This window comes from Lithobates pipiens, unplaced genomic scaffold (assembly GCF_037356315.1).
Source record: "Lithobates pipiens isolate NorthernLeopardFrog02 unplaced genomic scaffold, aLitPip1_a1.2 Scaffold_1, whole genome shotgun sequence".
Lineage (NCBI taxonomy): Eukaryota > Metazoa > Chordata > Amphibia > Anura > Ranidae > Lithobates > Lithobates pipiens.
This window is the reverse complement of record NW_027507685.1, coordinates 139,961,783-139,988,660: the sequence shown is the minus strand read 5'-3', so window position 1 is coordinate 139,988,660 and position 26,878 is coordinate 139,961,783. Positions and strand designations below refer to the sequence as shown.

At 42.8% G+C, this 26,878-nt stretch overlaps 1 protein-coding gene across 1 annotated transcript in view; it reads right to left on the bottom strand.

The window, feature by feature from the left end:
* Window positions 1–26,878, bottom strand: part of SETX (senataxin) — a 251,608-nt gene that overhangs the window by 149,613 nt on the left and 75,117 nt on the right. The window contains 22 exon segments of the mRNA XM_077486163.1: window positions 4–182; window positions 185–829; window positions 832–876; window positions 879–1,493; window positions 1,496–1,654; window positions 1,657–1,860; window positions 1,863–1,889; window positions 1,892–2,093; window positions 2,095–2,261; window positions 2,264–2,473; window positions 2,476–2,539; window positions 2,541–2,674; window positions 2,677–2,715; window positions 2,718–2,832; window positions 2,834–2,896; window positions 2,898–3,047; window positions 3,049–3,081; window positions 3,083–3,307; window positions 3,309–3,358; window positions 3,361–3,619; window positions 12,070–12,160; window positions 22,940–23,111. Of these exon segments, the coding sequence (XP_077342289.1) occupies window positions 4–182; window positions 185–829; window positions 832–876; window positions 879–1,493; window positions 1,496–1,654; window positions 1,657–1,860; window positions 1,863–1,889; window positions 1,892–2,093; window positions 2,095–2,261; window positions 2,264–2,473; window positions 2,476–2,539; window positions 2,541–2,674; window positions 2,677–2,715; window positions 2,718–2,832; window positions 2,834–2,896; window positions 2,898–3,047; window positions 3,049–3,081; window positions 3,083–3,307; window positions 3,309–3,358; window positions 3,361–3,619; window positions 12,070–12,160; window positions 22,940–23,111 (3,848 nt within the window).

The window sequence follows — 26,878 nt, the reverse complement described above, 5'->3', positions numbered from 1 at the left end:
AACTGACAAAGTTTGTTGGGGGGGCCCAAACTGTGCAATGTTGTCAAACATTTCAAAAGTCCAATTCAGCACTTCTCGCAGTAACCAGGTCTGGTCCCGCTGTGGTGTTCGGATCACAGCATGAGGATTCATACTGGTTCCCTGAACAGAATTAGAACTGCAATGTATGGGAATGTTGTTTTGTTGATCAGAGGTTTCAGCACATTGCTTGTACTCGAAGACATTGAGGTCTTGTTTTGGGCAGGAGGTTGCACAGTTGGTCTAGGCACAATTGGTTTTAAAGACTGAGATTTAGCTTTTCCAGTAGGTAGGTGCTTTGGGAGACTTTCAAGATCTTTTGTGAGGCTGGCAGTTCGAGAGGTTGTCCCAGAACTATAAACTTTAGCAGTGGAAGGTCTGGATAGCTTTTGAAGAGAAGGGGGCAAGCCAGGGCGGGCAAACATGTGATCCTCTTTTTTCTCAGCAGCAGAATGTATAGGACACTTATCACCAGAAACTGTGACAAACTCGGTGCAGTCCTTAAAACTACATTTTAATACATCCGTAAGCTGAGGAACTGATGGCGAATGATCAACCACACTGGACGGACACATATCTTGAGGTTTGCCAACATGTATATCAGTCTCTAACTGTGAGCACAAATCCATATCAATTGGATCTGCCTGTGTTAAAAACATGTCATCATCCTCATCATCTTTATGATCATCATAAGGATTACATGGCATGGTAGGCTGAGCATTGTCTTGAAAATTTGACTGCAGCACTAACTCAGCAACAGGATGGTCATTAGTTTCAGTATCTTTAGTAGTTTCAGAACTGCTCATATACCTTTTTTTGCATCCATAAGCTCCAGTCTCTGGGGTTCTTGCTGTTTTGCCTCTCCATTTTCTCTGTTCTGTTCAGTTGACCTGGAAGAGAGGTCTGATCCCCTAGCTTGTGTCCACTTTGCTTTGTTGCCATAACTGCATTTTTGTCACCGTTTTCAGCATCACTACTCAATCTCCTTTTCTCTGTCTCCTTTGGTCTGGACTGTCGATAAAACTGTTTATCCTGGCAAGCCAAATACTTAGTACCTTTTACTAAAAGTGACTGTGGTGAAATCAGTTTTGATTTACGCTTTTTAGTCTCAACAACTCCCGCGGACTTGCCATAATTCCGTAATTCGGCCAAGCTATCAAGGGATCTTTGGGACAGATCAAAAGCTTTACGGGGAGCCTTTTTCAAACTAAGTTTTTCAACAGTGGAAGTTGGTTCAGGACACTTGTGTATTTTCTTTGGTGGCACCACAGCAGGGGAAGCTTTACTTGGGCTTCCATTCTTCCTAACATGTCCCTGGCCTTTTAAAGGACTTTCAGCTTTGTTTGCTTTGGCAGGTTGCCGTTTCCTTTGTTTTGCTGGAGATTTTGTGTTCCTACTTTTGGCATGGAAAGAAACTGGTTCTTTGGCTAATTTTGGCTGTTTTATTTCCGTTTCTGCGACAAACCCATGAGACTTTTTTCATAAAACACACTGGAATTCAGGGTCTCATGTGGTGCTTTATTATCACCATGATCTTTTCTAGGCGGAGTGTTTGCAGTAGAGGTTGATAGTTTAAATTGCTGTTCTGCATCTTTAGCTGCATTCTCTATTATTTCATCAGGAACATAGTCAGTGTATACCCCCACTGATTGAGATCAATGTTTTGGTCAAAGTCCTCAATATTGTTAGTCTCTGGCCTTGGGGATTGATTTTCTTGGACATTAGGCTTCGTCTCCTCCAACTGCGAGTCACTCCACACAGAATATATATCATCCTCGGTTTCAAATTCAAAACATTGTGAACCATACTCCTCAAAGCTTGGATTGCCAGGTTCAGACTTATTTGATCTGATCTCTGTATTGGTTTTCGAAAGTATCTTGACCAGTGTCCTGCTTTTGTATTGAAATAGATTTGCAAAAAGGTTCTTCTTCTGGGTCAGTGTCATCTGAGATTGTTATAATATGATCAGATTTTGCTTTGGAGGAAATATCGTCATCCCCAATAGCTCTGGTTGCCCCTTTAACTTTCCTCTTTATAGAATACTCCCGTACATCAGACCCCCTAGCTGATTTAAATCAGCAGAAAGTTGGAACCTTTCATCTGTGCGTCCTCTGCTGTGTTTTTATCGCGATTCATTTAGTTTTTATAAGAGCTGACTTTTTGGAATTTTTTCCTTAGAAGCTTTTTCTTAACCACAGACAAGGGAAGAGCATCATCTATTTCACTGTCCACTACAAGAGTCAATATCGCTTTTCTACAAAGCTGGAAGAGCTGACCTCGGCAACCTCTTTAAATTCCCTCTTTATGGGTCGGATTGCTGGGTTGTTGTCTAAAGATAGCCGTTGAAGTTGCTCACTTACAGGAAGCCTGTCAGTATGGTCTGTTGACTTCTGTCCTCACATTTTTGACACACTCTTTCTGAGATAGGTTTCATCACCTAAATCATCTGACTGTTTTCATTAACGCAACTTCTTGCTTTTAGCAACAAATCTTTCTGCTCTTTAGCCATTTCATATGGCCTTTTGTGCAGTTCTGGAGTTCACTTCACTGCTGCTTATTTTACTTTCAGACACTACATTTGCTGTGGTTGGCTTCAAATTTGGAGCTTTTGCAATGACTTTAGATAATTTGGATTGCCATCCTTCTGCTAGTCTTTTGGTTCCTTTTGGGCAGAAATTAAAGTACTTGAATCATCTAACTTTCCTGTTTAATATGGGTCGTTAGGTATGAAGTACAGTCAGGTGCCTCTTTTTTCATATTCATTTTTAATTGTTCCCTACGTTCTAAGGGGTGGAGAGGAACATCAAGTAAGTTTATGTGGAGAAGTAATGCTGGAACCATAACATTCCACATCCATTTTTTCTGTCTTAATAAAAGGGTACAGCCTGGATAAGGTTTGCTGGACTTTGATCAGCAGAAGAACTAGGAATGCTGCATACCTTGTCCTTAATACTTTTAATGATTTGAGTGAGACAGGTTTGCAATCCTTGAACCTCAGACTTGCTAAGATCCAAATTTCTTAAAAAATTTTCCTCTGATAATCAGGTTGAATTTGTCTAAATATTTGTTTGCAAGCTGCTTGCATGCCCAGCTGAAAACCTTCTCGTAAAAGGCTCCTAATTAATTGCATGCAAGCAAATTGCACAGGAGAAGGAGTTTGAGTGGGGGAAGAAGGTAATGCTGAGGTGGATGTAACTCTTGGGCTTTTGACTGGAAGCAGGGAACACTTGACAATGGCTTCAACCCACTTGTGCGAGCTGATCCAGAGAAAATGAAGGCACTTTTTACTTTCGATGCAGTTCAATGATAGCAACCAAGACTCTGACAAAGAATTCTGTCCTTTGTCGCACTGGCTGCTTGCCAGATTGAAGACGACCTTTATTTCAGAGTACAGGTGGTGAATCACTTCCATGATGTAAGCAACTCCTAAGTCTTTAAGGTCCATGACAGATTGAACATAAGGAATGAACCATAGGAAGGTGCTATTGTGGACACGTATATCCTGACCAATGTCAGATTGGAGTATGCTAGCAAGGCTCTGCATATCTTCATACATATTAGGACAATAGTCTGGGCAAATTGCACTTTTCCACCCAGCTTCCTACAAAGTAATAAGAAAAAAAAAATTACAACCTCTCCTTTAAAAAATGCAATTACCATAATTAGTGAAACTAACCAAATCTTTTCATTTTTGCACACATGTAAAAATCTTAATTTTGACAATAAAATTTCTTGAATCCCAGAACATTATACATTTCCTGAAAGCAAAGGTCCTTTAGAATAAAAAGATGATAGTTGCAAATTTTTATGTTGCAATAATTGAGCGACCATTAAATGCAGATTTTTAGGAAACAAAAATATAATAAAATTAATTTTTAGAGCAAACACACACGCGATAATCTTTTTTTATGAAATATAAAAAAGGTGAGGTTGCATCAAGCAAATATTTACCAAACATGCCACAGCTTAACCACTTGCAGACCGCAATACGTATATATACACGTTGCAGGCTGCAAGTGGTTTACCGTCCCCACCCCGCCCCCCGGAGTGGCTTGGGCTTATCATTTCTGCCAGTTTGCCTGAGAAACAATCTGAACAGTGCAACCGGTTGCCTCCTATAGGCGATCAAAGAGTAGATTACTCTAGCCCCTTTAGGACTGAGCTCTTTCTGAGATTTGTTGTTTACAAGTAAAATCCAGTTTTTTTTGCTAGAAATTACTTAGAACCCCCAAAAACACACATTTTTTTACAACACTGTGGAGAATAAAATAAAATACTTTGTCACACCGTATTTGCGCAGCGGCCTTACATTGTGAAAGATGATTTTATGCTGAGTTAATTGATAGCCAACATCTCACGTTTCAAAATTGCGGTCCGCTGGTGGAATGGCGACAACTTTTACCCTTAAAATCTCCATAGCGGACGTTTAAAAAATTCTACAGGTTGCATGTTTTGAGTTACAGAGGAGGTCTAGGGGCTAAAACGATTGCTCTCACTCTCAACCGATCGCGGCGGGCGGTGGTTTGAACACAGTTTTCATATGCAGGCGCTTCTCACGTATGCGATTGCTTCTGCGCACAAGCTCATTGTAATGGGGCATGTTTAAATTTTTCTTCATCTTATTTTACCTTTTATTTTTACACTGTTCTTTTAAGAAAAATTAAATAAAAACGTGTCACATTTATTCCCATTACAAGGAATGTAAACATCCCTTGTAATAGAAAAAAAAAAAAAAGCATCACAGGACTTCTTGCATATGATATCGAACAGACCTCAGATCTCATATTTACACTAAAATGCAATAATAATAACAAACAGGCCACAAGAAAAATGTCCCTTTAAGAGCTATGGGTGGAAGTGACGTTTTGACGTCACTTCCGCCCTGCAATATGGAGACAGGTGGGGGCCATCTTCCCCTTACTCGTCTCTAATGTCAGGCTAGGGAAAGGATCCGATCACCTCCGCCACTGCCAAAAGCTCCAGTAAGTGGCGGAGGCACCGGAGTGTCTCCCGCTGCCGATAAAAGTGACCTTGTGGCGAACCCGCCGCAAAGACACTGTTATCTTGAAGTGGACCACCTGCTGAAGAAGAGGATAGGGTTATGGCGGGTAGATGCTGCCAGAACAACGATATTCCTCGTTAAAGTACCGACCTATAACTATGGTGGGCGGTCCAGAAATGGCTAGGATTGCCTCTATGGCCTTGGAGAACCAGAGCGACTTCATGGCATTACTTCCTGTCCAGGCTGTAAGTACTTTTTTTAATCATGTTTGGTTTTAAAAAAAAAAAGGTAAAGAGATTTGGGGGAGTTGACCCTAGATCTATCCACAAGAGGACCTGTCATCCTTATTCCTATTACAAGGGATGTTTATATTCCTTGTAATAGGAATAAAAGTGAAAAAAAATAAAAATAAAAATAAATAATAAAAAAAAAAAACACACACACACAAATTCATTTTTAAAAGCGCACCCAACCCTGCGTGCTTGTGCGCAAAACCAATTGCATAGCAAGTAAACTGTTCACACCACAACGCATGGTATCGCCACGAACATTACAGCGAGAACAATAATTCTACCACTAGACCGCCTCTGTAACTTTAACCACTTAATGACCAGTGCACGCCGATGTACGTCCTATTTTTGAAGAGGGATATCTCGGTAACGGCACCATAGGCGGGCGGAAGTGACGTCAAAACGTCACTTCCGCCCATACCTCTTAAAAAGGTATATATTTTTTCAATGTCTTTTTTTTTTTTAAATGACTTTTTTTTTTATTGCATTTAAAGCGGGGTTCCACCCTAAAGTGGAACTTCGGCTCATCGGAACCCTCCCCCCCTCCGGTGTCACAATTGGCACCTTTCAGGGGGGAGGGGGGTGGCAGATACCTGTCAAAGACAGGTATTTACACCCACTTCCGGGCATAGACTCCCACGGGAGTCTATGCCTCTTCCTGTCCCTGTGCACTGTCTGCTGGGACACACGAGTTCCAGAGACAGCGCGGACAATTCCTATTGCGCTGCGTGACTCGCGCATGCGCAGTAGGGAACCGGGAAGTGAAGCCGCAGCGCTTCACTTCCTGATTCCCTCACCTAGAATGGTGGCAGTAGCAGCCAAGAGCCGAGCGATCGATCGACCTCGGCTGCCGACATTTATTAAAAGTCAGAAGCTGCAGTATTTGTAGCTGCTGGCTTTTAATATTTTTTTTCACAGTGAAATCCCTCTTTAAGTCCAAATATGAGATCGAGGACTTTTTGACCCCAGATCTCATATTTAAGAGGACCTGTCATGCTTTTTTCTATTACAAGGGATGTTTACATTCCTTGTAATAGGAACAAAAGTGATCCATTTTTTTTTTTTTTTTTTTTTTAAAGTGTAAAAATAAATCAAATTTTAAACCTGCAACCTGTAGAATTTTTTAAATGTCGCTTATGGAGATTTTTGAGGGTAAAAGTTTGACACCATTCCACGAGCGGGAGCAATTTTGAAGCATGACATGTTGGGTATCAATTTACTCGGCGTAACATTATCTTTCACAATATAAAAAAAATTGGGCTAATTTGACTTTGTCTTATTTTTTTTATTCAAAAAAGTGAATTTTTTTCCAAAAAAAAGTGCGTTTGCAAGACCGCTGCTCAGACACGGTGTGAAAAAAAGTATTGCCACGACCGCCATTTTATTCTCTAGGGTGTTAGGAAACAAAATTAATTATATATATATATATATATATATATATATATATATATATATATAATGTTTGGGGGTTCTAAGTAATTTTCTAGCAAAAAAAAGTCCTTAAGTGGTTAAACAGGTAACCTGTAAAGGCATTTAAAACGTTGCCTATGGAGATTTTGGAGTACCATAGTTTGTCACTATGCCACGAACGTGCAAAATTTTTAAGCATTAAACCTTAGGGACCTTTTTATTCGGCATAACATCTGGGGTATATATTGCATTTTTTTTTTTATTTCATTAACCTCTTACCGACCAGCCACCACAGTTGTACTGTGGCAACATAACTCAGCTGCGTGAATTTACATTGTGTTGCGTCACTCCCTCTGGTGGCCACACGTGCACCCGCAGCTCGATGACCGCTGGGCTCCCACAATCGCTCGTAACACAACGAGAACCGGAATCTGTGTGTAAACACACAGATTCCAGTTCTGAGGGGAGAATTGACAGCTCATCTGTTCATAAAAAGTATGAACAGCGATCTATCACCTCCCCTAGTCAGTCCCCTCTCCCCTTCAGTTAAAACACACACTAGGGAACACAATCCCTTAATAACCCCCTAGTTTAACACCTTTACTGCCAGTGACATTTTTATAGCATTGATTGCTTTATTAATGCCAATTGTCCGATAAATGGGGGGGGGATGTCAATTTTGTTTGGGTGCAACGTTGCACGACCGCGCCATTGTCAGTTAAAGCAGTGCCGAATTTCAAAAAGTGCTCTGGTCAAGAAATCTTTTGGGGTTAAAATGTATTTTTCCCCACATGACATGAAAAATTGCAATGACAGCCATTTTATCCCCTAAGGTCGCTGCTAAAAATATTATTGTGTGGTTACAATTGTGTGTGCCTGTGATATTGCAAGTTTCCCAAAAATCACCATAGGTGACACTGCCCAGTTTTTTTATTTACAGCTCATTATTTAGAGTCAACTAGTAATTAAATTATTACTCTCACCGATATGTCATGTTTGTGGTGCAACGGGGATTATGGCAATGGTTTTAAATACATCATCCCCCCCCCCCCCCATTAAAATTTTACTTGGGAAAAAAAAAAAAAAAAGAAGGATTTTACAGTTGAGCCGTTATAAAAATCCTGTTTTCTTTTCTTACATCAGGGGACACAGAGCCATAGTACTTACTATGTGGGATGTCCCATAGCAATGGCAACTGAAGGGAGGGAGACAACAAAAAAGCAGGGAAAAAAGGAGGCCAGAAGACTCATACTGCAGCACACTACGCCCAAAGGCAATATCCTCATGACCTTTAATATCGATTTGATAAAATCTGATAAACGTAAAATCTGAAGAAAAAAAAAAAAAAGAAAAAAAAAGAAGACCAAGTCGCGGCCTTACAGATCTGAGCCATAGAGGCCCGATGATGCACCACCCAAGAGGCACTAAATCGCCCTGGAAGAGTGCTCTAACATGAGGAGGAAGAATTTTCTTCTTTAAGCCGAAGCGTGAACAAATCAGTTGACAAACCCATTTGGAAAATAGTGGATTTTGATACTGCCTGTCCACATTTTGGACCCTCTGGCAGTACAAACAAAACATCTGTTTTCCGAACCTGAGCGGTCGCCTTTAAATAGACTCTGATCGCTCTTACTACATCAAGAGAAAGTAATGCCTTCTCTTCCCTAGATTGAGGCTCTGGGGAGAAAGGAAGAATAATATCGTGGTTTAAATGAAAACCTGTTACCACTTTTGGTAGGAATTCAGGATGAGGACATAAAACCACCTCATCCTTATACAAGATCAAATACAAGACAGAGCCACTAGTTCCGATACTCTTCTAGCAGAAGAAATGACAACCGGAAAGATTATCTTTCTTGTCAAAAGAACCAAGGGAATTTCTCGCAAAGGCTCAAATGGCTGATTCTGCAAAGCCGATAAAACCAAAATTTAAATCCCAAGGAATTAGAGGTGCCCTGATAGGGGGATTAATCTGTGTTACCCCCTGAATAAGCTATGCACCAAGAGCGGGAAGCAAGAGGCTATTGAGGGGGGGGGGGGGGGGGGGGGAACACTGACAAGGCCGGGATCTGGATAGGATATGATGGAGCTCCATTACACATCCCATTTGCAGGAAATCATGGATCCTGCCTATGACATACTTCCTGGGGTGCCAACCCCTGGTTCTACACCAACAAACATATGCCTTCCAGACTCTATAGTAAAGGATTCTGGAAGCCGGCTTCCTGGCATTAATCAAAGTAGACACTACCGAAGGAGATCACCCACGATCCTTTATAAAGTGGGATTCAACAGTCACACCTGTTAATTTTTTCGTCCGTAAGGTAGGATGGAATACCAGACCTTGTGTGAGAAGGTCTGGCTATAATGGCAGAGTCCGAAGGACTCCTACTGCCATCTTTATGATCTCGGTAAATCAAGATCTGCTGGGGCCACCAGAATCGCCTTCTTCCGTTCCTGCTTGATCCTGCAGAGAAGGCGCGGAAGTAGCAGAACTGGAGGAAATGCATAGATCACTAAAAAAAACTGATCCCATGGGAAGACTAATACGTCTGTTCCGCCTACTAGAGGATCCCTTGTTGACACAAAGTTGTCGAATTTGTTGTTGATTCTGGGCGCAAATAGGTCCACGTCTGGAATACCACTCTCTGACATATCACTAGGAAGATGTCGGGGTGAAGAGACCGATAGGCAAGGAATGTTGTGTTCTGCCCAAGCTAGAACATGATTCACCTCTTTTTGGGCTGCACGACTTCTCGTGCCCCCTTGGTGATTGATGTAAGCCACAGCCGTGGCCTTATCAGACTGAATCCTGACAGGACAGTTCCATAGTCTGACTGTCCAAGATTCTAGGGCCAGACGTACTGCCCGTATCACCAAAATGTTGATATCTCCCCTGGACAGAATCTTCTTCCAGGGCTGCTCCCCAGATTAGAAGGCTGGCATCTGTTACCACTTCCCAGGATACAGGTAGAAAAGATTTTTCCTTTTGCTGGATAACAACCATTTATAGAAATCTTCTTCCATAGGATAAAGTTTGGAGAATTTCTTAGGAGGATAATATAATATGTTTATCCGGATGTTTCCATTCAGAATACATAAGCTTTTTTAGCCATGCATGAATAGGAAAAACATCCCCAGATAGGGGAGGTTCTAATGATCCCAAATTAGAGGTGGGTTCCTCAAGAGCCTGCGCTGCAGGCAGTAAAAAGGTTGAACGAACCAATTTAGTAAGGGAGTGCACAAGCAACCTGTCTTGTGATGCTACCCCTTCTATATTTGGATCCTCGTAAGAGGATAAATAAGTATCTTCCAAATCTTTGGGAATATCTACCTGATCCCCCAGCCTCCTGCACCTCAATAAGAGGGTCCTGAGCACTAGATGTGAATCTGCTATGTTTGGCCCCACTATGGAGAGATATAGCATCAATCTTCTTTCCAATTACAAATGGTAGAAGAAAAAAACTCTTGTGCAATATATACAGGGACTGAAGTGTCACGTGCAGCTGCAACAATAGTTTTTTCTGACGGCTCAATCTGACCAGCCACATCCCTCTCAGAGGATGAAATTCTTTTGGAAATGGATTTAGTTTGTTGTAAAACCACTGACCCTTTAGAACTCTTAGAGAAGCTCCTGGTCCCATTACCATTCATAGCCTGAAGCACAAAGCAAAGGCACTACCAGAAAAAGAATGTACACTGCTAGGCTATAGTCCAGCGCTATAAGCTGCTATTAATACCTAGCCTGGTAAAGTCTAATTTGTCAAAGGGAATGCCTGTGTCACCAACCTGAAACAAGCCATCCTCCTGCTCTGTCCCTCCACAGCCAGCAGCAGCTACACACACAGTGCTTTAACAACTTCCTCCACGTGTGGCCGGCGCCTGATGCAGTTAGCCATGCCCCCGCACTAATTAGGCCCCCGCCCTTTCTTTCAAAAGAAAGTGTCTTCCCACGCGAGCGGCTCCTTGCGAACAGCCGATACAGCGGCAGGGGTTAAATCCACCGACAAGCGGTCTGTTTTGTTTTTAAAGACTGCTTTTGGCGTATAGGTCCCCCGAAGGGGAAAAAAAATATTGGGGGCGCAGGAGGAGAACCAGACCCCCCTTCTTACCAGAGGATCTGCTTGTGGCCGGAGAAGAGGGGAAATGAAGGCTTCTGATACAGCGCTGTGCTCAATACAGCCTCCAGTGGTGACACATAGGCATGACAATATTATAACTTAAAGGAGAAATTCTTAAGAAAATCTCCACTTACCTTTCCTCGCTGCAGGGTTATCTGAGATAAACCCAATCTTCACCCTTCACGGTGAGCTCCAAAACCTTCAGGAACAGGGGAGCCTAGAGGTTACACTCAATCCTGGAGTTGCAACAGCACCCTGCCAGTAAAAAAACTTTATGGCCTTAGTACTAAAAAGTACTGGATCCCAGGATCCAGCTCTATAAAAAGAGAAGCATTCACAAGCAAAACCTTGCTTCTTCGGACACGAGGCCCGGGTACCATTCCTATAGCCCATGAAAGGACATCACAACGGATCCAGTCAGCATGGCTAGCCCCACCAGCGAAGCTTCCAGTGGAGCTCAGCACATCTTTACTTGTGACCAACACCTTAGACACTGGCGAAACTGAGGACTCCCAGTAGTGGGAGGGGTTATATAGGGAGTACATTTCTTGCTTTAAGGCGTGCCAGTGTCCATCACCCATCAGTGGCCCTATAACCCACATAGTAGGTACTATGGCTCTGTGTCCCCTGATGTAAGAAAATACACCATGGTTAATTCCAGTTCCAATGTTTATGTGTGAAATCAAGGCATGGATTTGCCTCAGTTTCACATCGTTCTCCCCTAAAGCCGGTGGTTTTTGTCCCAAGCTACCAGTAAGAGTGAGAAAGCCCGGGAACAAAGGAGAAAGAGGGCAGCACCACAATGCTGGCTCTGTTAAAATGATCGGAAGATAGGGAGCCGCCGCATTACTTTCGCCTTCAAGCAGGGAGCCAGTTGAACAAAAAACAAACACATGGCATAAAATAAACATAAAACATTTCCCAAGATCATATAAGATCTTAGGGGAAGACGTTCAATTAAGGTTATTGTGTATGGCTCATACTTGCTCTTTGTGCATCATCAATATGACAATGCTGCAATTTCCCCTAAAAGCATTGTTCCCTTCCCGGGGGGGGGGGGATCTGAACGGCTGGGGCTACTTCACCACTGCTTTCAGGAAAGCCAGAAAATGTGATACAAAACAGGTAAGTAAAGCAAAAAATATCTACAAAATATAATGTTACATCAGCATGCATCTTTTTAATAATTTTAACAAAACGGGGGAAAGGTCCGCTTTAAGAGTTTTACCTTTTTTACTTTTTCAGTATTAAAACTGTACACGGCTTGGCTACATGTCACAAAGTCATCATCATCTGGATCAGGTTCACACTTTGTCGTCCTAACAGAAAAGCATGACAAGAATTTCAATGTAACAGAAAAGCATGAAAAACGTATTCATAGACCCCGGGAATAGGCTTATATTTTTATGTGACTGGACACTGGCAAAGCTTTTGAACCACAGCTGCTGGGCGCCTACCCATAACACTATCACAATCTGAGTCCTCAGTTTTGTAGCAAGCAATTTAGCGCAACCAAGGCATAGAGGCCAGGGTGTCCTTTACAGTACTCTAAGATATGGAATTTACAGTGCCTTGAAAAAGTATTCATACCCCTTGAAATTTTCCACATTTTGTCATTTTACAACCAAAACCTAAATTAAATTAGTTTTACTGGGATTTTATGTGATAGACCAACACAAAGTGGCACATGGTTGTGAAGTGGAAGGAAAATGATAAATGGTTTTCATTTTTTTTTACAAAAAAAAAAAAAAAAAAAAAATCTAAAAAAACGTGTGGTGTGCATTTGTCAATACTTTGTAGAACAACCTTTTGCTGCAATTACAGCAAGTCTTTTTGAGTATGTCCCTACCAGCTTTGCACATCTAGATTGTAAAATAGCTCAAGCTCTGTCAGATTGGATGGAGCGCGTCTGAACAGCAATTTTCAAGTCTTGCCACAGATTCTCAATTCGATTTAGGCTTGGACTTTGACTGGGCTATTCTAACACATGAATATGCTCTGGTCCAAACCATTCTATTGTAGCTCTACCTATTTGTTTAGGGTCATTGTTCACCTGGAATGTGAACCTCCTCCCCCCCAGTCTCTAACAGACTCACAGGTTTTCTAAGATTGTCCTGTATTTGGCTCCATCCCTCTTCCCATCAACTGACCGGCTTCCTTGTCCCTGCTGAAGAAAAGCATCCCTACAACATGATGCTGCCACCACCATGTTTCAAGGAGAGTATGGTGTGTGTTCAAGGTGATATGCAGTGTTCGTTTTTCACCACATAGCGTTTTGCTTTTAGGGCCACAAAAGGTTCAATTTTGGTCTCATCTGACCAGAGCACCTTCTTCCACATTTGCTTCTCGCAAACAGGGTGTCTTATGGCTTTCTTTCAACAATGGCTTTGTTCAGTGCTCGACTAACAGATGTCCTGTGGACAGATTCTCCCACCTGAGCTGTGGATCTCTACAGCTCATTCAGAGTTACCATGGGCCTCTTAGCTGCTTCTCTGATTAATGCTCTCCTTGCCCGGCCTGTCAGTTTAGGCGGAGGGCAATGCCTTGGTAGGTTTGCAGTTGTGCCATACTCTTTGCATTTTCAGATGATGGATTATACAATGCACCGTGAGATGTTCAAAGCTTGGGCTATTTTTTTATTTCATTTTTTTTTTATAACCTAACCCTGCTTTAAACTTCTCAACTTTATTCCTGACCTGTCTGGGGTGTTCCTTGACCTTTGTGATAAGGATTGTTCACTAAGGATCTCTAAAAAATCTCTGAGGGCTTCACAGAACAGCTGTATTTACACTGAGAATTAAATTACACACAGGTGGACCCTATTTACCAATTAGGTGACTTCTGAAGGCAACTCATAAAAAAAAGGGAAGAATCTGGGAGTTTAAATGAGACACCCGGGAATTAGGGGCCTCCATCCCTATCAGTTGCAAGGGGGGGGGGGGGGGTTGAGACTTTGAGGAGCATGAGTAGAAACAATTGATCAACAAAACTCAAGTTTAGTGGAAATACCCAGGACATAACATATATATGCACAAATGGTTGGTTAAATCATCTTAATAACCAATGGCCCAATGTTGGGTAATAACATGTAGAGGTAATAACATGGAGAAAAGTTGTATGAACATCTTGGGCCGGCTGGCTCCATACAGAATAAGGAGTTGACATTAAAATAGAGTAAATTACATCATATGTAAAAACGATGCATTATGGATAGTCTATTATCTTGACGCATTTCACCGATTATATTGCCTCATCAGGAGAAAATGCATGTGATCTGTAAAAAAGATGTTCACGTATAAGATCCCGTATAATCTACTCATAGCTCCCCTAATAGAAGATAGAAACAAAAGGGAGGGGCAAAAAGGTGACGTGGAAGGTGGAAGTTATCCATTCCCCTACTTACATGCTGGTACCACTATGTACATGTGGTGCTGAACTAGTGAAAACCATTGAGTGTCGCTCCTGGGAGCTGTATTCAGACACAATGGAGATCCCTGTCCCACCCACTCCCCATTGTTTTGGCACGGACTGTTATGAGCTCACACTTTTGTGAAGATTCACTGATCTCTATATCCTAGCCCACAATTTGCCTTTGACACATCCATGGCCACTCTTATGATTTTTTTTTTTTTTTTTTTTTTTTAGAACTAAACCCGCTTTAAAACTTCTCCACAAGTTTATCCCTGACCTGTCTGGTGTGTTCCCTGGCCTTCATGATGTTGTTTGTTCACTAAGGTTCTCCAACATACCTCTGAGGGCTTCACAGAACAGCTGTATTTAAAATGAGATTAAAATGACACACAGATGGACTACTTATTAGAAGACTTATGAATGAAATTGGTTCCACTAGATTTTAGTTAGAGTAAAGAGGGCTGAATACAAATGCACACCGCACTTTTCAAATATTTGTAAAAAACATTTAAAAAACATTTATCATTTTCCTTCCACTTGACAATTATGTGGCACTTTGTGTTAGTCTATCACATAAAATCCCAATAAAATACATTCACATTTTTGGTTGTAACATGGCAAAATGTGGAAGATTTCAAGGAGAGATTACAGATTTTTTATATATATATATACACACACGAATTTGTGTGGGAATGCAGCGTAAATTACTGACCAAAAATGCAGATTACACGCCTGCGTGCACAGGCATATTACAATAAATGGGCTGTATTTTAGGGGAAGAGGAAGAAGAAGAGGAAGAAGAAGAGGAAGAAGAAGAGGAAGAAGAAGAGGAAGAAGAAGAGGAAGAAGAAGAAACTCCTTTGCTGTCCCCTGAAAATAACTTTGTGTGTAACTCGCACCTGCAGTGCGAATTACGCAAATTTTACTTCCTTGAATTCTGTGACACATTCACAATGCCCCATGAACACGCACTGCTTGTGTCACACATTTCAAAGAGGTTGCTATCTGAACTATAAGAGGTACTGAAAGGAGTTTCAGGAAGCAGTCAGTACGGAAAGTCCCTGCACTTTTTTTCTGTGTGAATTTAATGCGAGTCCAGCCACACAACTGTATGGCTGAACTCGCATCTCACAGACATCGCATGTGATCGGCACTGCAGGTGCGAATTACATGTAATATCTGATAACACTGGTGTGAACCCAGGCTTAACCGCTCGCCGACCAGCCGCCGCAGTTTTACTGCTGCAGAATGGCACGGCTGGGTGAAGCGTTACCTTACGTCGCTTTGCCTTTTAGGGGTACGTGCTCGGAGCCGATAGAAGTGCCCGGCAGGCACGATGACTGCCAGGCTCCCGCAATCCCTCGTGACAGAGCGAGAATAGGGATCTTTCAGGGAAGAGGAGACCGATCATGTGTTCATACTATGTATGCACACTGATCTCTCTCTCTCTCCTCCTAGACAGTCCCATCCCCCACACTTAGAAACAAACATAAAGGAACACAGTTAACCCCTTGATTGCCCCCTAGTGATAACCTCTTCCCTACCAGTGACATTAACACAGTAAATCAGTGCATTTACCAAAAATATGTAGAAGAATACATATCAGCCTAAACTGTGAAAAAAAAAAATAGGATATTTATTATAGCAAAAAGAAAAGAGGTTTTCTTCCAAAATTGTTGCTCTTCTTTTGTCTATAGCACAAACAAATGGGATTTTTAAAACAGCTTACCTGTAAAAATCCTTTTCTTGGAGTACATCATAGGACACAGTCTCAAGTAATTACTGGGTGGGTTATAGGCCTACCTTCAGGTGTTGACACTGGTATAACCAATACAGGAAGTTGACTCCCCTATATAACCCCTCCTCCTTCCAGGAGCACTCAGTTTTTGTAGTCAAGCAATATAAGTAATATACTCTCACCCCATAAAATAGAGGGGTGGGAGCTCTGTGTCCTATGATGTACTCAAAGAAAAGGATTTTACAGGTAAGCTGCTTTAAAAATCCTATTTTCTTTATCGTACATCATAGGACACAGAGTCTCAAGTAATTACTTGGTGGGATGTCCCATAGCAATGCTACTTGGGGGGAGGGAGACACAACCCATAGGGTAACCCCCAGACCTGAGGACTTTTACTGCTACCTGCAGCACACTGCGCCCGAAGGAGATATCCGCATTCCATCTTACATGCACTTGATAAAATTATGTATGTACTGAAGGCCAAGTCGCGGCCTTGCAGATTTGAGACCCGGAGGCCTGGTGACGCACTGCCCAAGAAGCACCAACCGCTCTTGTAGAGTGCGCCTTAACTAGAAAAGGGGGAATCTTTCCCTTTAAATCATAATCCCAACCACGACACTACCTGCCTGGAGTTTGCATGTTCTCCCTGTGCCTGCGTGGGTTTCCTCTGGGTACTCCGGTTTCCTCCCACACTCCAAAGACATGCAGGTAGGTAAACTGGCTTCTGTCCAAAATTGGCCCTAGTATATGAATGGGGACCTTAGATTGTGGGCTTCTTGAGGGTAGGAGCCAATGTGAGTGTGTAATGTACAGGGATAGGGGTAGACTCAGGTTGAACTGGATGGACTGGTGTCTTTATTCAACCTTACTAACTATGAAACTATAAGTTTGAATTATAACTTGCCAAATGCACTTGGTGACAGTGGATTTTGACGCTGCCTGTCCCTTCTTAGGACCCTCTGGCAGAAGAAATAAGACATCAGTCTTACGAATCGGAGCAGTTTTCTTAAATACATTTTCACTGCTCTCACTACAAGACAATGTAGTGACCTTTCTTCCCTGGAAAAAGGTCTTGGGAAAAACCCTGGCAGGACAATATCTTCATTCAGATGAAAGCCTGAAACCACTTTTGGCAAAAACCTGGACGAGGGCGTAACACCACTCTGTCCTCATGAATAATCAAATATGACTCCTTACAAGAAAGAGCAGCCAATTCTGCTATATCCTCAGCAAGGAGGATTTCAAACGAAAATATCAGCTTCCCATTTAGAAGGACTAAGGGAACATGCTGCAATGGTTCGAATGGCTGTTTTTGTAACACTGACAAAACAAAATTTAAGTCCCAGGGTCTTAAGAGTGATTTAACTGGCGGATTAATTCGCAGCACTCCTTACACGAACCCCTGGACTAAAGAATGCATAGCAAGCAGTCTTTGAAATAAAAATTGATAAGGCTGAGACTTGGCCCTTAATAGTACTCAGGGCCAACTTCATCTCTACGCTTAATTGTAGAAAGGCAAGAATTCTGCCTATGATTTATCTCCGAGGGTAACAACCCTTGGACTCACACCAGAAAACAGAGCCTGTAAAGCTTATAATATATAGCTCTAGAAGCTGGCTTCCTAGCATTAATCAAAGTAGAGATAACTGACCTGGAAAGCCCACGTTTATTCAGAATGTGGGTCTCAATAGCCAAGCCGTTAAATTTAGCGTTCGTAAAGTAGGATGGAATATCGGCCCCTGAAATAGCAGGTCTGGCCTTAGTGGGAAGAGCACTGGGCCCTCCACTGCCATCCTTACGATCTCTGCGTACCGTGACCTTCTGGGCCATGCTGGTGCTACCAGTATTAATCGATTTTCTTTCCAGCTTGATCCTGCAAAGAACTTGAGGTAGCAACTGAATCGGAGAAAAGTGCATAGATCAGTAAAAACTGATCCCACGGGGTCGCCAACACATCTGTTCCGTATGCGAGTGGGTCCTCTGTCCTGGATGCAAAGTTCTCTTCTGTCCAAGTTAGAATCTGGTTCACCTCTCTCTGAGCTGAGAGAGACTCTTGGTGACCCCTTATGATTGATACATGCCACAGCCGTGGCATTGTCGGACTGGATCCTGGCAGGACAATTCTTTAACCTGGAGGTCCAGGTTTCTAGAGCCAGATACACTGCTGGACTCTCTAGAATGTCGATGGGCAAGGCTCCAACTCCCCAGCCTGAAAGGCTGGCATCTGTCGTTACTACCTTCCAGATAATTGATCTGAAGGACTTTCCCTTCAGCAGGTTCCAAGATAGTAACCACCAACTGAGGCTTTGGGACACTCATGGGGACAGCCACATTGGCAAGTCCAAAGCTTGAATCGTTTTGTTCCAAGCAGACAGAATACTGCTTTCAGTTTCGAATGGAATTGAGCATAGGGAACTGCTTCGAATGAAGCTACCATCTTCCCTAACAACCTCATGCAAAGGCGAAATGAAGGATTTCTCTACAACCTGATCATCCTCACCAGCTCCTGTATGGAGCTGATCCTTGCGGGAGGCAAGAACACCCCTTTTCTAGGCTGTGTCTATGATCAGGCCCAGATACTCCAGCCTTCTTAGTGGCTTTAAGGAGGATTTCTTTAGGTTGAGAATCCAACCCAAACCTTCCAGGTAACTGCTTGTGATGGCTACACCTTGCTTCAAGCAAGCCACTGACTGGTCTATTAATAGATCATCTAAGTAAGCCAAGACAGTTATGCCCTGTGCCCTTAACCTAGAGGTGGGGCTAATACCTTAGCGAATACCCGAGGTGCTGTAGCAAGCCCGAAGGGCAAGGCTATTAACTGAAAATGCTTCTGTTCTACTTTGAACCGCAGAAACCTCTGGTGAGGAGGAAATATATGGACAAGCAGCTATGCATCTCTGATGTCGATGGACACCAAACGTTTTTCTCCTTGCAGGATGGAAATGACTGACTTGATTAACTCCATGCAAATGGAGCAGATTTTCAGGAACTGATTTAGATTACGTAGATCTATACTTGGTCCGATATCCCCATTTGGCTTTGGCACCATAATTAGGTTTGAGTAAAACCTCCAACCTTGCTCTTGTTTGGGAATCTGTCTGATCACCCCTTGAGCCAATAATCGGTCTAATGCTTGCAACAGGGATTGCCTTTTCCCTGGATCCTTGGGAACGTTTGATCTCAGAAAACGAGATGGTGGAAACTCTCAAAGCTCTAGCTTGTATCCTAGAGACACTGTGGAGAGAGTCCATTTGTCCTGAATCTCCCTTTGCCAGACTTCTGAGTACATCAGCAGTCTTCCCCCCCACCTTGGTGAGGGGAGATGCCTCTTCATAAAGAGGTCTTGTATTCTGCTTTGCAGACTTGTAGCCCCAGGTCTTCCTTTATGCCTGTTCTGATGGCAGAGGCTGAACAGTTTAATTGAAAGACGCTTATATTTTCTTTTGACTGGCAAAAGAGTACTATTTCAGCTGGAAATTGTTTGAATGTATTTATCCAAACTATCGTCAAATAATCGTTCTCCCTTAAAGGGGAAACTAGTTAGAAGGTTCTTACAAGGCGTCTTAGCTGACCAACCCTTTAACCAAAGGGTCCTTCGCATATGTACAAGTACAAACGCAAGGCGTGATGCCTGGTGAATAGAATCCTTCATAGCGTCTACAGCAAAGCATAATGCTTTCGGTAGCTCGGCCAGTTCCTGTGCTTGTTGCGCAGGGAGCTCATCAGAGCATCTGTGAACTGGTCCTTTAAGGACTGACAGATGCCTATAGCTGCAATTGCAGGCTGAGCAACAGTACCTGCTAAGAAAGAAAAAAAAAAAAAAAAAAAAAGGACTTTAACAGACCTTCCAACTTCTTATCTGTTGGATCTTTAAGCATAAGCGCATTGTCCACTGGGTAAAAAAAATATACATCATATATATATATATATATATATATATATATATATATATATATATATATATATATATATATATATATTTATTTATTTATTTATTTATTTATTTTTCACATTGGAAATCGCAGCGTCAACTGCTGGAACTTTCCATCTTTTAGTGAATCTTTCTTCTATAGGATAGAGCTTTGCGAGTCTCTTTGGAAGGGAAAAAATGCTTATCCGGATGATCCCATTCGGTATAAATAAGCTTTTCTAGTAATGCGTGGATGGGAAACACATGCAAAGGCTGTAAAGGCTTCAAAGAACCCAAGGAAGAGACCGGCCCTTCAGCTAACTCTAACTCTGTTAGGGGTAGCATTCAAGTAGAGCGAACCATCTTTGCAAGCCTCTGTACTTCAGATTGTGAAGTAGGGATCCTTGGGAACTTCAAGTATTGTTTCCTCCGCAGAGAAATAATCACGTCTTTCCTCCCGATCATCTGAGGGCAATTCCCCATCCTGTCCCCATAATTCTCTTGGACCATCCAATGACTGTAAAGAGTCTAAGGTGGGGGAGGGGGGATCTAGGACGCTTCCTATACACTGGATGGAGGATGCGATTAAAGCTGTTAATCTTCCTTCTAAGCCTTGCAAGGCAGAGGAAAAAGCATCTTCAGTCACTTCTACAGGGGCTGAAGTGTGTGAAGCAGTTGCACCACCGCTAGCTTCCAATGACTCACCCTGGCTTGCCATGTCTGATCGCTCCGAAGAGGAAGACAGTATGGAGGCATAACTGGGATTCCCAGCGCCTGGGGGATGACACCTTAGGTACCTTTACGGTAGGTCTGGAAGACAGTGCAAAGCACAAGCAGAGGTACACACAAAATAACAGTTCTTTTGCTACTAAGTAACAATAGTTTTTCCTGTCTGGAAATGCCTGTTTACACCCTTACGAAAAGGGGCCCCTGGAAGACGTCAATTGTGACGAAACAGCATAGGGAGGAGCGACGTGCTGACGTCACCGCATACTGCGATGGACCTGGAAGACACGGGCAGCGTCTAATTGAGCCGGCCGGCTTGTTTATTTTGAACCTGAACGCGTATGAGAAAGAATATTTAAAGTACAATTCTTTATTTTTAATAAATTGTTATATGTATGAATTACACTATGGAGGCATTCTTGTTTTCCACATGGGGGAGAAACATTGCCTAGAATATCTCAGTGCAACCTGTGACGTCTCTGAGGGAGCCATACTCCAGATCCTGAAAGTGAACCCCTGCCTGTGAAAAGGTTTATACGCCTGTGTAGATCTCCTTAAAAAGAGATCATAAAATCTGGTAAGCGACAGTGTGAATAGAGGTGGAGGATCTCTCTCTTGGAACGGGTCATCACTTTTCAGGTGTACATTTGTTATGCGATGTCACGAGGAAAGGACTTTTAAAGATACAGGCACATTTAAAGGACTTTTTTTCATTTGTTTGATCGGATATTTGGGAATGTGTGTATATAGCCATTTCCTAAATTATAAATTATCTTGGAGAGTGTGTCGTTTCACTGATCGGCCACAAGCATATTTGCAAAAATAACTTTTTTCTTTTTGGTGTCATAAGTTATGTATGAAACATTCTTTCAGCGCAGCTAATAGGTTTTGGAATGGTACTATACACCTCTACAAGGTGGGAGCGGAAGGGGGGGGGGGGGGGGGGGTTCCGTCAGCAGATTTATAGTTTTTTTTTAAACCACAGAAGCATAGGGCAATTCCCAATGTTACTAGGTGGAAGTGCTGGGTTGTAATTAAACCATGCAGCTAAAGCAACTGCGTCAACCAGCCACCGCCCATATAGAAGTTTATACACATCTCTATTAGCAACTGCTGTATTTTTTACCAAATCCTACAAGATCTATTTAAGTAAGAACCCCCTCTGCCGCTGGGACCACACATGTTCTGAGACAGAGCTGCACTAAGATACATCATAGGTAGTGTAAGTTACTCCTTATAGAGGAGACATTTATAAGGCATATAAGGTATATTGAAGGAAAAAAGCAAAGCTTCTTCTCTTACCTTGTCCTCGCTGCAGGATACTGCCGATTTAACAGACAGCTCCAACTTTCACCCATCACGGCGGGCTGCGTTTAAACACGTTCAAACACTGGGGCCCTTTTAAAAGGGGTTCCGCTCCTTTGGGCCTTGTATAGCACCCCTCAGGACAACTTTAGGAAATGTAGCAAGACCAAAAAGAGTCCTGGTTCCTAGGGTCCAGCTCTCAAAGAGAAGCATTACAGGTAAAACCTCGTTCTTGCATCGAGGTCCAGGTACCATCCTATGGCCTCAATGGCGAGGATGGATCCGATTGTGGAGGTTTCTTTAAATCCAGCATGGATCCCTCCTGGAGCTCCGCAGAGCACATCTTCACTCGTGACCAACACCTTAGACACTGGCAAAAAAAAAACTGAGTGCTCCTGGAAGGAGGAGGGGTTATATAGGGGAGTCAACTTTCTGTACTGGTTATACCAGTGTCAACACCTGAAGGTAGGCCTATAACCCACCAAGTAATTACTTGAGACTGTGTCCTATGATGTACGATAAAGAAATAAAACCGCAATGGCGATCAAATACCACCAAAAAAAAAAAAATATATAGCATCGCACGATCACACAATTGTCAGTTAAAACGATGCAGTGCCGAATCGCAAAAAACGGCCTGGTCATTGAGCAGCCAAATCTTCCAGGGCTGAAGCAGTTAAAGACTGCATCAAGTAGAACTAAAGAAAGATGTTCTACCTCCAAAAGGACACTCAGCTAACACTGGCCTTATAGGATCAGCGTTAGAGCCACTATGGGAGGTAAATACTGTCCAATGTCCTTTGAAGGTATATACTGTATAACAACTTCTTAGAGGCAGGGAAACATACACAGAGGCCTAATCTATAATAAATAAAAAGAAAATGCACATGAAACTTCTAAACTCTTAGCCCTAGACCTGGACTGTACAAAGCGCTGCTGAAAATAAATAAATAAAAAGTTCCCCATTATAAAAAAAAAAAAAAAAAACTTACAAGCTGCCATTACCTACCTCCAACAGCTTTTCCTGATGTTTTCAATCTCGCTGTTGTAACTTGGGCTCCCTATGATGGTCTGAAATGCCTGGATGGGATCAATGAGCTGTCCCCATACTTTGGAACCCAATCGATCGAGGATGGTCATGAAGCAGTGAAGAGCGGGCCAAAAGGGGTTTGAGCTTTCATCTAAAATAATTATGACATAACTGTGAAGTTGTACAATACATTAAGCCATTAAAGAATGCAGAAAATTGGCAGTCAATACATCTTTTTGGGTTGAGGTCACAGTTTTTATAAAATTTTGAAAGGCAAGTAGACAAAAACTTGTCAAGTTGTTATGTAAAAATTAAACCTATTACTTTTACAAGAGATGACTGAAGGGTACCTTTAACCACCTCAAAACCACACTCACTCCTTTCCTGCCCAGACCATATTTCAGATTTCCACGCTGTCTCAAGCTGAAGGACAATTAGTCACGCAACGCTACACCCAAAATTAAAGTTTTTATTTTTAAACACTTCTCATCTGGCCTATAGCAGAATTGGGCAGTGGTTCAGTTATCCTGACTGAGCATCATTTGATGTCCAGTAGGATATCACACACCGTGGTGATCAGTGGTGCTGCTGTGTGTGTCAGTCTGACACACTGCAACTCCGATCAAGGTAAAGAGCCTCTGATGGAGGCTCTTTAACGTGTGATCAGCTGTGGCCAATCACAGCTGATCATGGTGTAAACAGGAAAAATTGTATTTTTGTACTCACCGTAAAATCCTTTTCTCTAAAGTTCATTGACGGACACAGCTCCATTAAATCTTGGCCGTGGGGTCATCACGCCACCTTCAGGAGAGGACTAGGCAGAACATGCAATACATGTGAAAACAGCAGAACTGTACAGTTCCGCCCAAGGGGTGGTGGTCCTTCTGGCTATAACCCCTTAGCCTGCTTCCTGCAGCTCAGTATGCCAACAAGCAGTATAAAACGTAAAATAGGAGGGGTGGGTGCTGTGTCTGTCAATGAACTTCAGAGAAAAGGATTTTACAGGGAGTACAAAAATCCTATTTTCTCTTTCGTTCATTGACAGACATGGCTCCATTAAGTCCCCGTAGGGACATCCCCAATCAGTATCAGAACGAGGGGCGGAAACAGCAAAACATAAAATTTCACCCACAACCAGAGGCACGACTCAACAGAGGAGTTTCCATCTGAGACAGCAGCACCAGAACCTGTGGCCAACGTATGCATCAAAAACGCCTCAAAATTTTTACTTTTCTTAAAAGAGAAGAAAAAGGTGTAAAGTGCTACCTTTACACAGCCGCCTGCAAAACTTTGCGGCCAAAACAAGCATCTGAAGATGCGCTCACATCAACTTTGTAGAACTTTGTGAAAGTGTGAACAGAAGTTCCCGCCTTACACACCTGGGAGACAGCCGCTTGATGATGTCGGAAAGCCCAGGAGCCCTTTTTTCGGACCAGCCACCAAAACTAACAGAGTCTGACATCCGGAAGGGAGCCATGGCAGACAGATATACCCTTAGGGCCTGGACTACGTCCAGGGGATAGAGGGCCACCTCCTTAGGATGCGTCATCCTAGGACACAGGGATGGTAACACAATGTTCTCATTGAGATGAAAAGCCAAAACCACCTTTGGAAGAAAAGAAGGTTGCGGATGCAACACCACCTTAGCCTTGTGGAAAACCAGATATGGTGACTTGCAAGACAAGGCCGCCAACTCAGAAACCCTCCTGGCAAATGTAATAGCCAATCAAAGCAACAAATAAGATCATATGCAACATCAATACTCTAAAATATTGCAGCAGCACTCAAAATCTGTCCATTAGAATATTATGAACATTCCATGCCGTATTTCAAACATATATATATAAATGCAGTCCCATAAAAGTCTCAGAATACACAGAGGGAAAAGTGGTTTTATGATTCTTGAAGCTGATCCTTATATTATGGATATGTTCCGTGATTCTTATTCTGAGTTTTCTCTTAGTGCGACCTATATAGAGCAAGCCACAAGGACATCTCAAAGCATAAACCACATGAGTGCTATTGCATGTGATAAATTGGTTTATTGTGAAGCTCTTATTATTTGCTGGAGAAAGAAAATACCAGAAAACGTCTAAAGGCACAGTGCACTTTTTATTCATTGCTCTTAAAAATTTTAAGTTTGGTATGCAGAACTGGATGTGTGGGGGGGTTTATTGTCAATAAAGTAAAATAGATTTACACTATGTGGATGCCCCTGTGTGTTTTGTACATGATGGGAACCCACCCCATGCTTGGCTGACATCTGGTGGAGACAGTCTGAAACAGGGAGAAAGTGGAAAAAGCAAAGATCCTTATATTCAAATGCTTGCATTTTAACAGGGTCTGGTGAGTGCATCCCCATTGGGGGAACTTTGTTACCTCACGTGGTGATATATGGTGGAAGCTTCAGACAAAAAGGCAGCAAGGATCCTTTCACACAAAACCACTTTTCCCTGTGTGTGTTCTGAGACTTTTATGGGACTGCATTTATATATATATGTTTGAAATACGGCACGGAATGTTCATAATATTCTAATGGACAGAATTTGAGCGCTTCTGCAATATTTTAGAGTATTGATGTTGTATATGATTCTCTTATTCATTGCTTTGATTGAAAGTTTTTAAAAAATAAATACAGTAGCTGCTTAGTGATTACTAGTACTTTTGACACTTGAGGTTACTTACATCCATAAGGCGCAGAGAGCTGCTACCTAGGAGGGCGCAGAAAAGGCACCAAACACTTTCGATGTAATAGCTACTAGAAAGACTACTTTCTAAGAAAGTCAATAAGGGAATTTCCCTGATGTTCTCAAACAGGGGTTTCTGAGGCGCCGATAGCACCAGGTTCAGATCCCATGGAGGTAGGGGTGGTCGCACCGAAGGGACTACATGCCAAACCCCTTGCACGAAAGGTGTTTACCAATGAGCGAGACGCCAGGGGTAATTGGAAAAAGACAGCCAAGGCTGATATCTGTCCCTTGATGGTGCTTAACACCAGTTTCTGATCCACTCCTCACTGTAAGAATAGCAGGGTCCTGGAAATGGAATAGGTGTGCAGACGCCACCCAATCTCCTCACACATGGAGATAGAAGCTTTCCACGTACGATGGTATATCTTCAGAGAAGAAGATTTGTGCCCTCAGCATAGTGGAAATCGAGTCCGACAGACCTCGGTTCCTTAGCACCTGGCTTTCAACAGCAATGCCGTTAAACCCAGCGGACCTTGTGACAGAAGGTCGTCTCGCATAGGCAACCACCAAGGAGCATCCACCACCAGGCGTACTAGGTCAGCGTACCAGGGACGCCTGGGGAAAATCTGGGGCGATCAGTATCACTGGAATCCCCTCGGCCTTCACTCTGAAGCAGACGTGGCAACAGTTTGAGCGGAGGGAAGGTGTAAATCAGCCGGTGCTGCTCCCATGGAGCCACCAAAGCATCTGGCGCGTCCGCCCAAGGGTCTCTTGTCCTGGACACGAACCTCCGCATCTTTCGATTGAGCAGAGAGGCCAAGAGATCCACATCTGGTGTACCCCACCGCAGGCAAAGAAGCCTGAACACCTCCGGGTGCGATGACCATTCTCCTGGGTCCAGCATCTGGCGACTTAAGTAGTCCGCCTGCCAGTTTTCTACTCCCAAGATGCATATGGCCGACATGACGCTCTGCCCACTGGAGGATGTGAGTGACCTCTCATGTTGCAGCCAAGCTCCTTGTTCCTACTTGATGGTTGACATATGCCACCACCGTGGCGTTGTCGGACTGGATCCTAATCGGACGCCCTAGTAGCCTCATTGACCATGTGGAGAGACATAGCCTGATCGCTCGAAGCTCGAGCGCGTTGATCTGTAACTGGAATTCCTCCCACGACCTGGGTCAACTGTATGCCCAGCACTCCACCCCAGCCAGTCAGGATGGTGTCT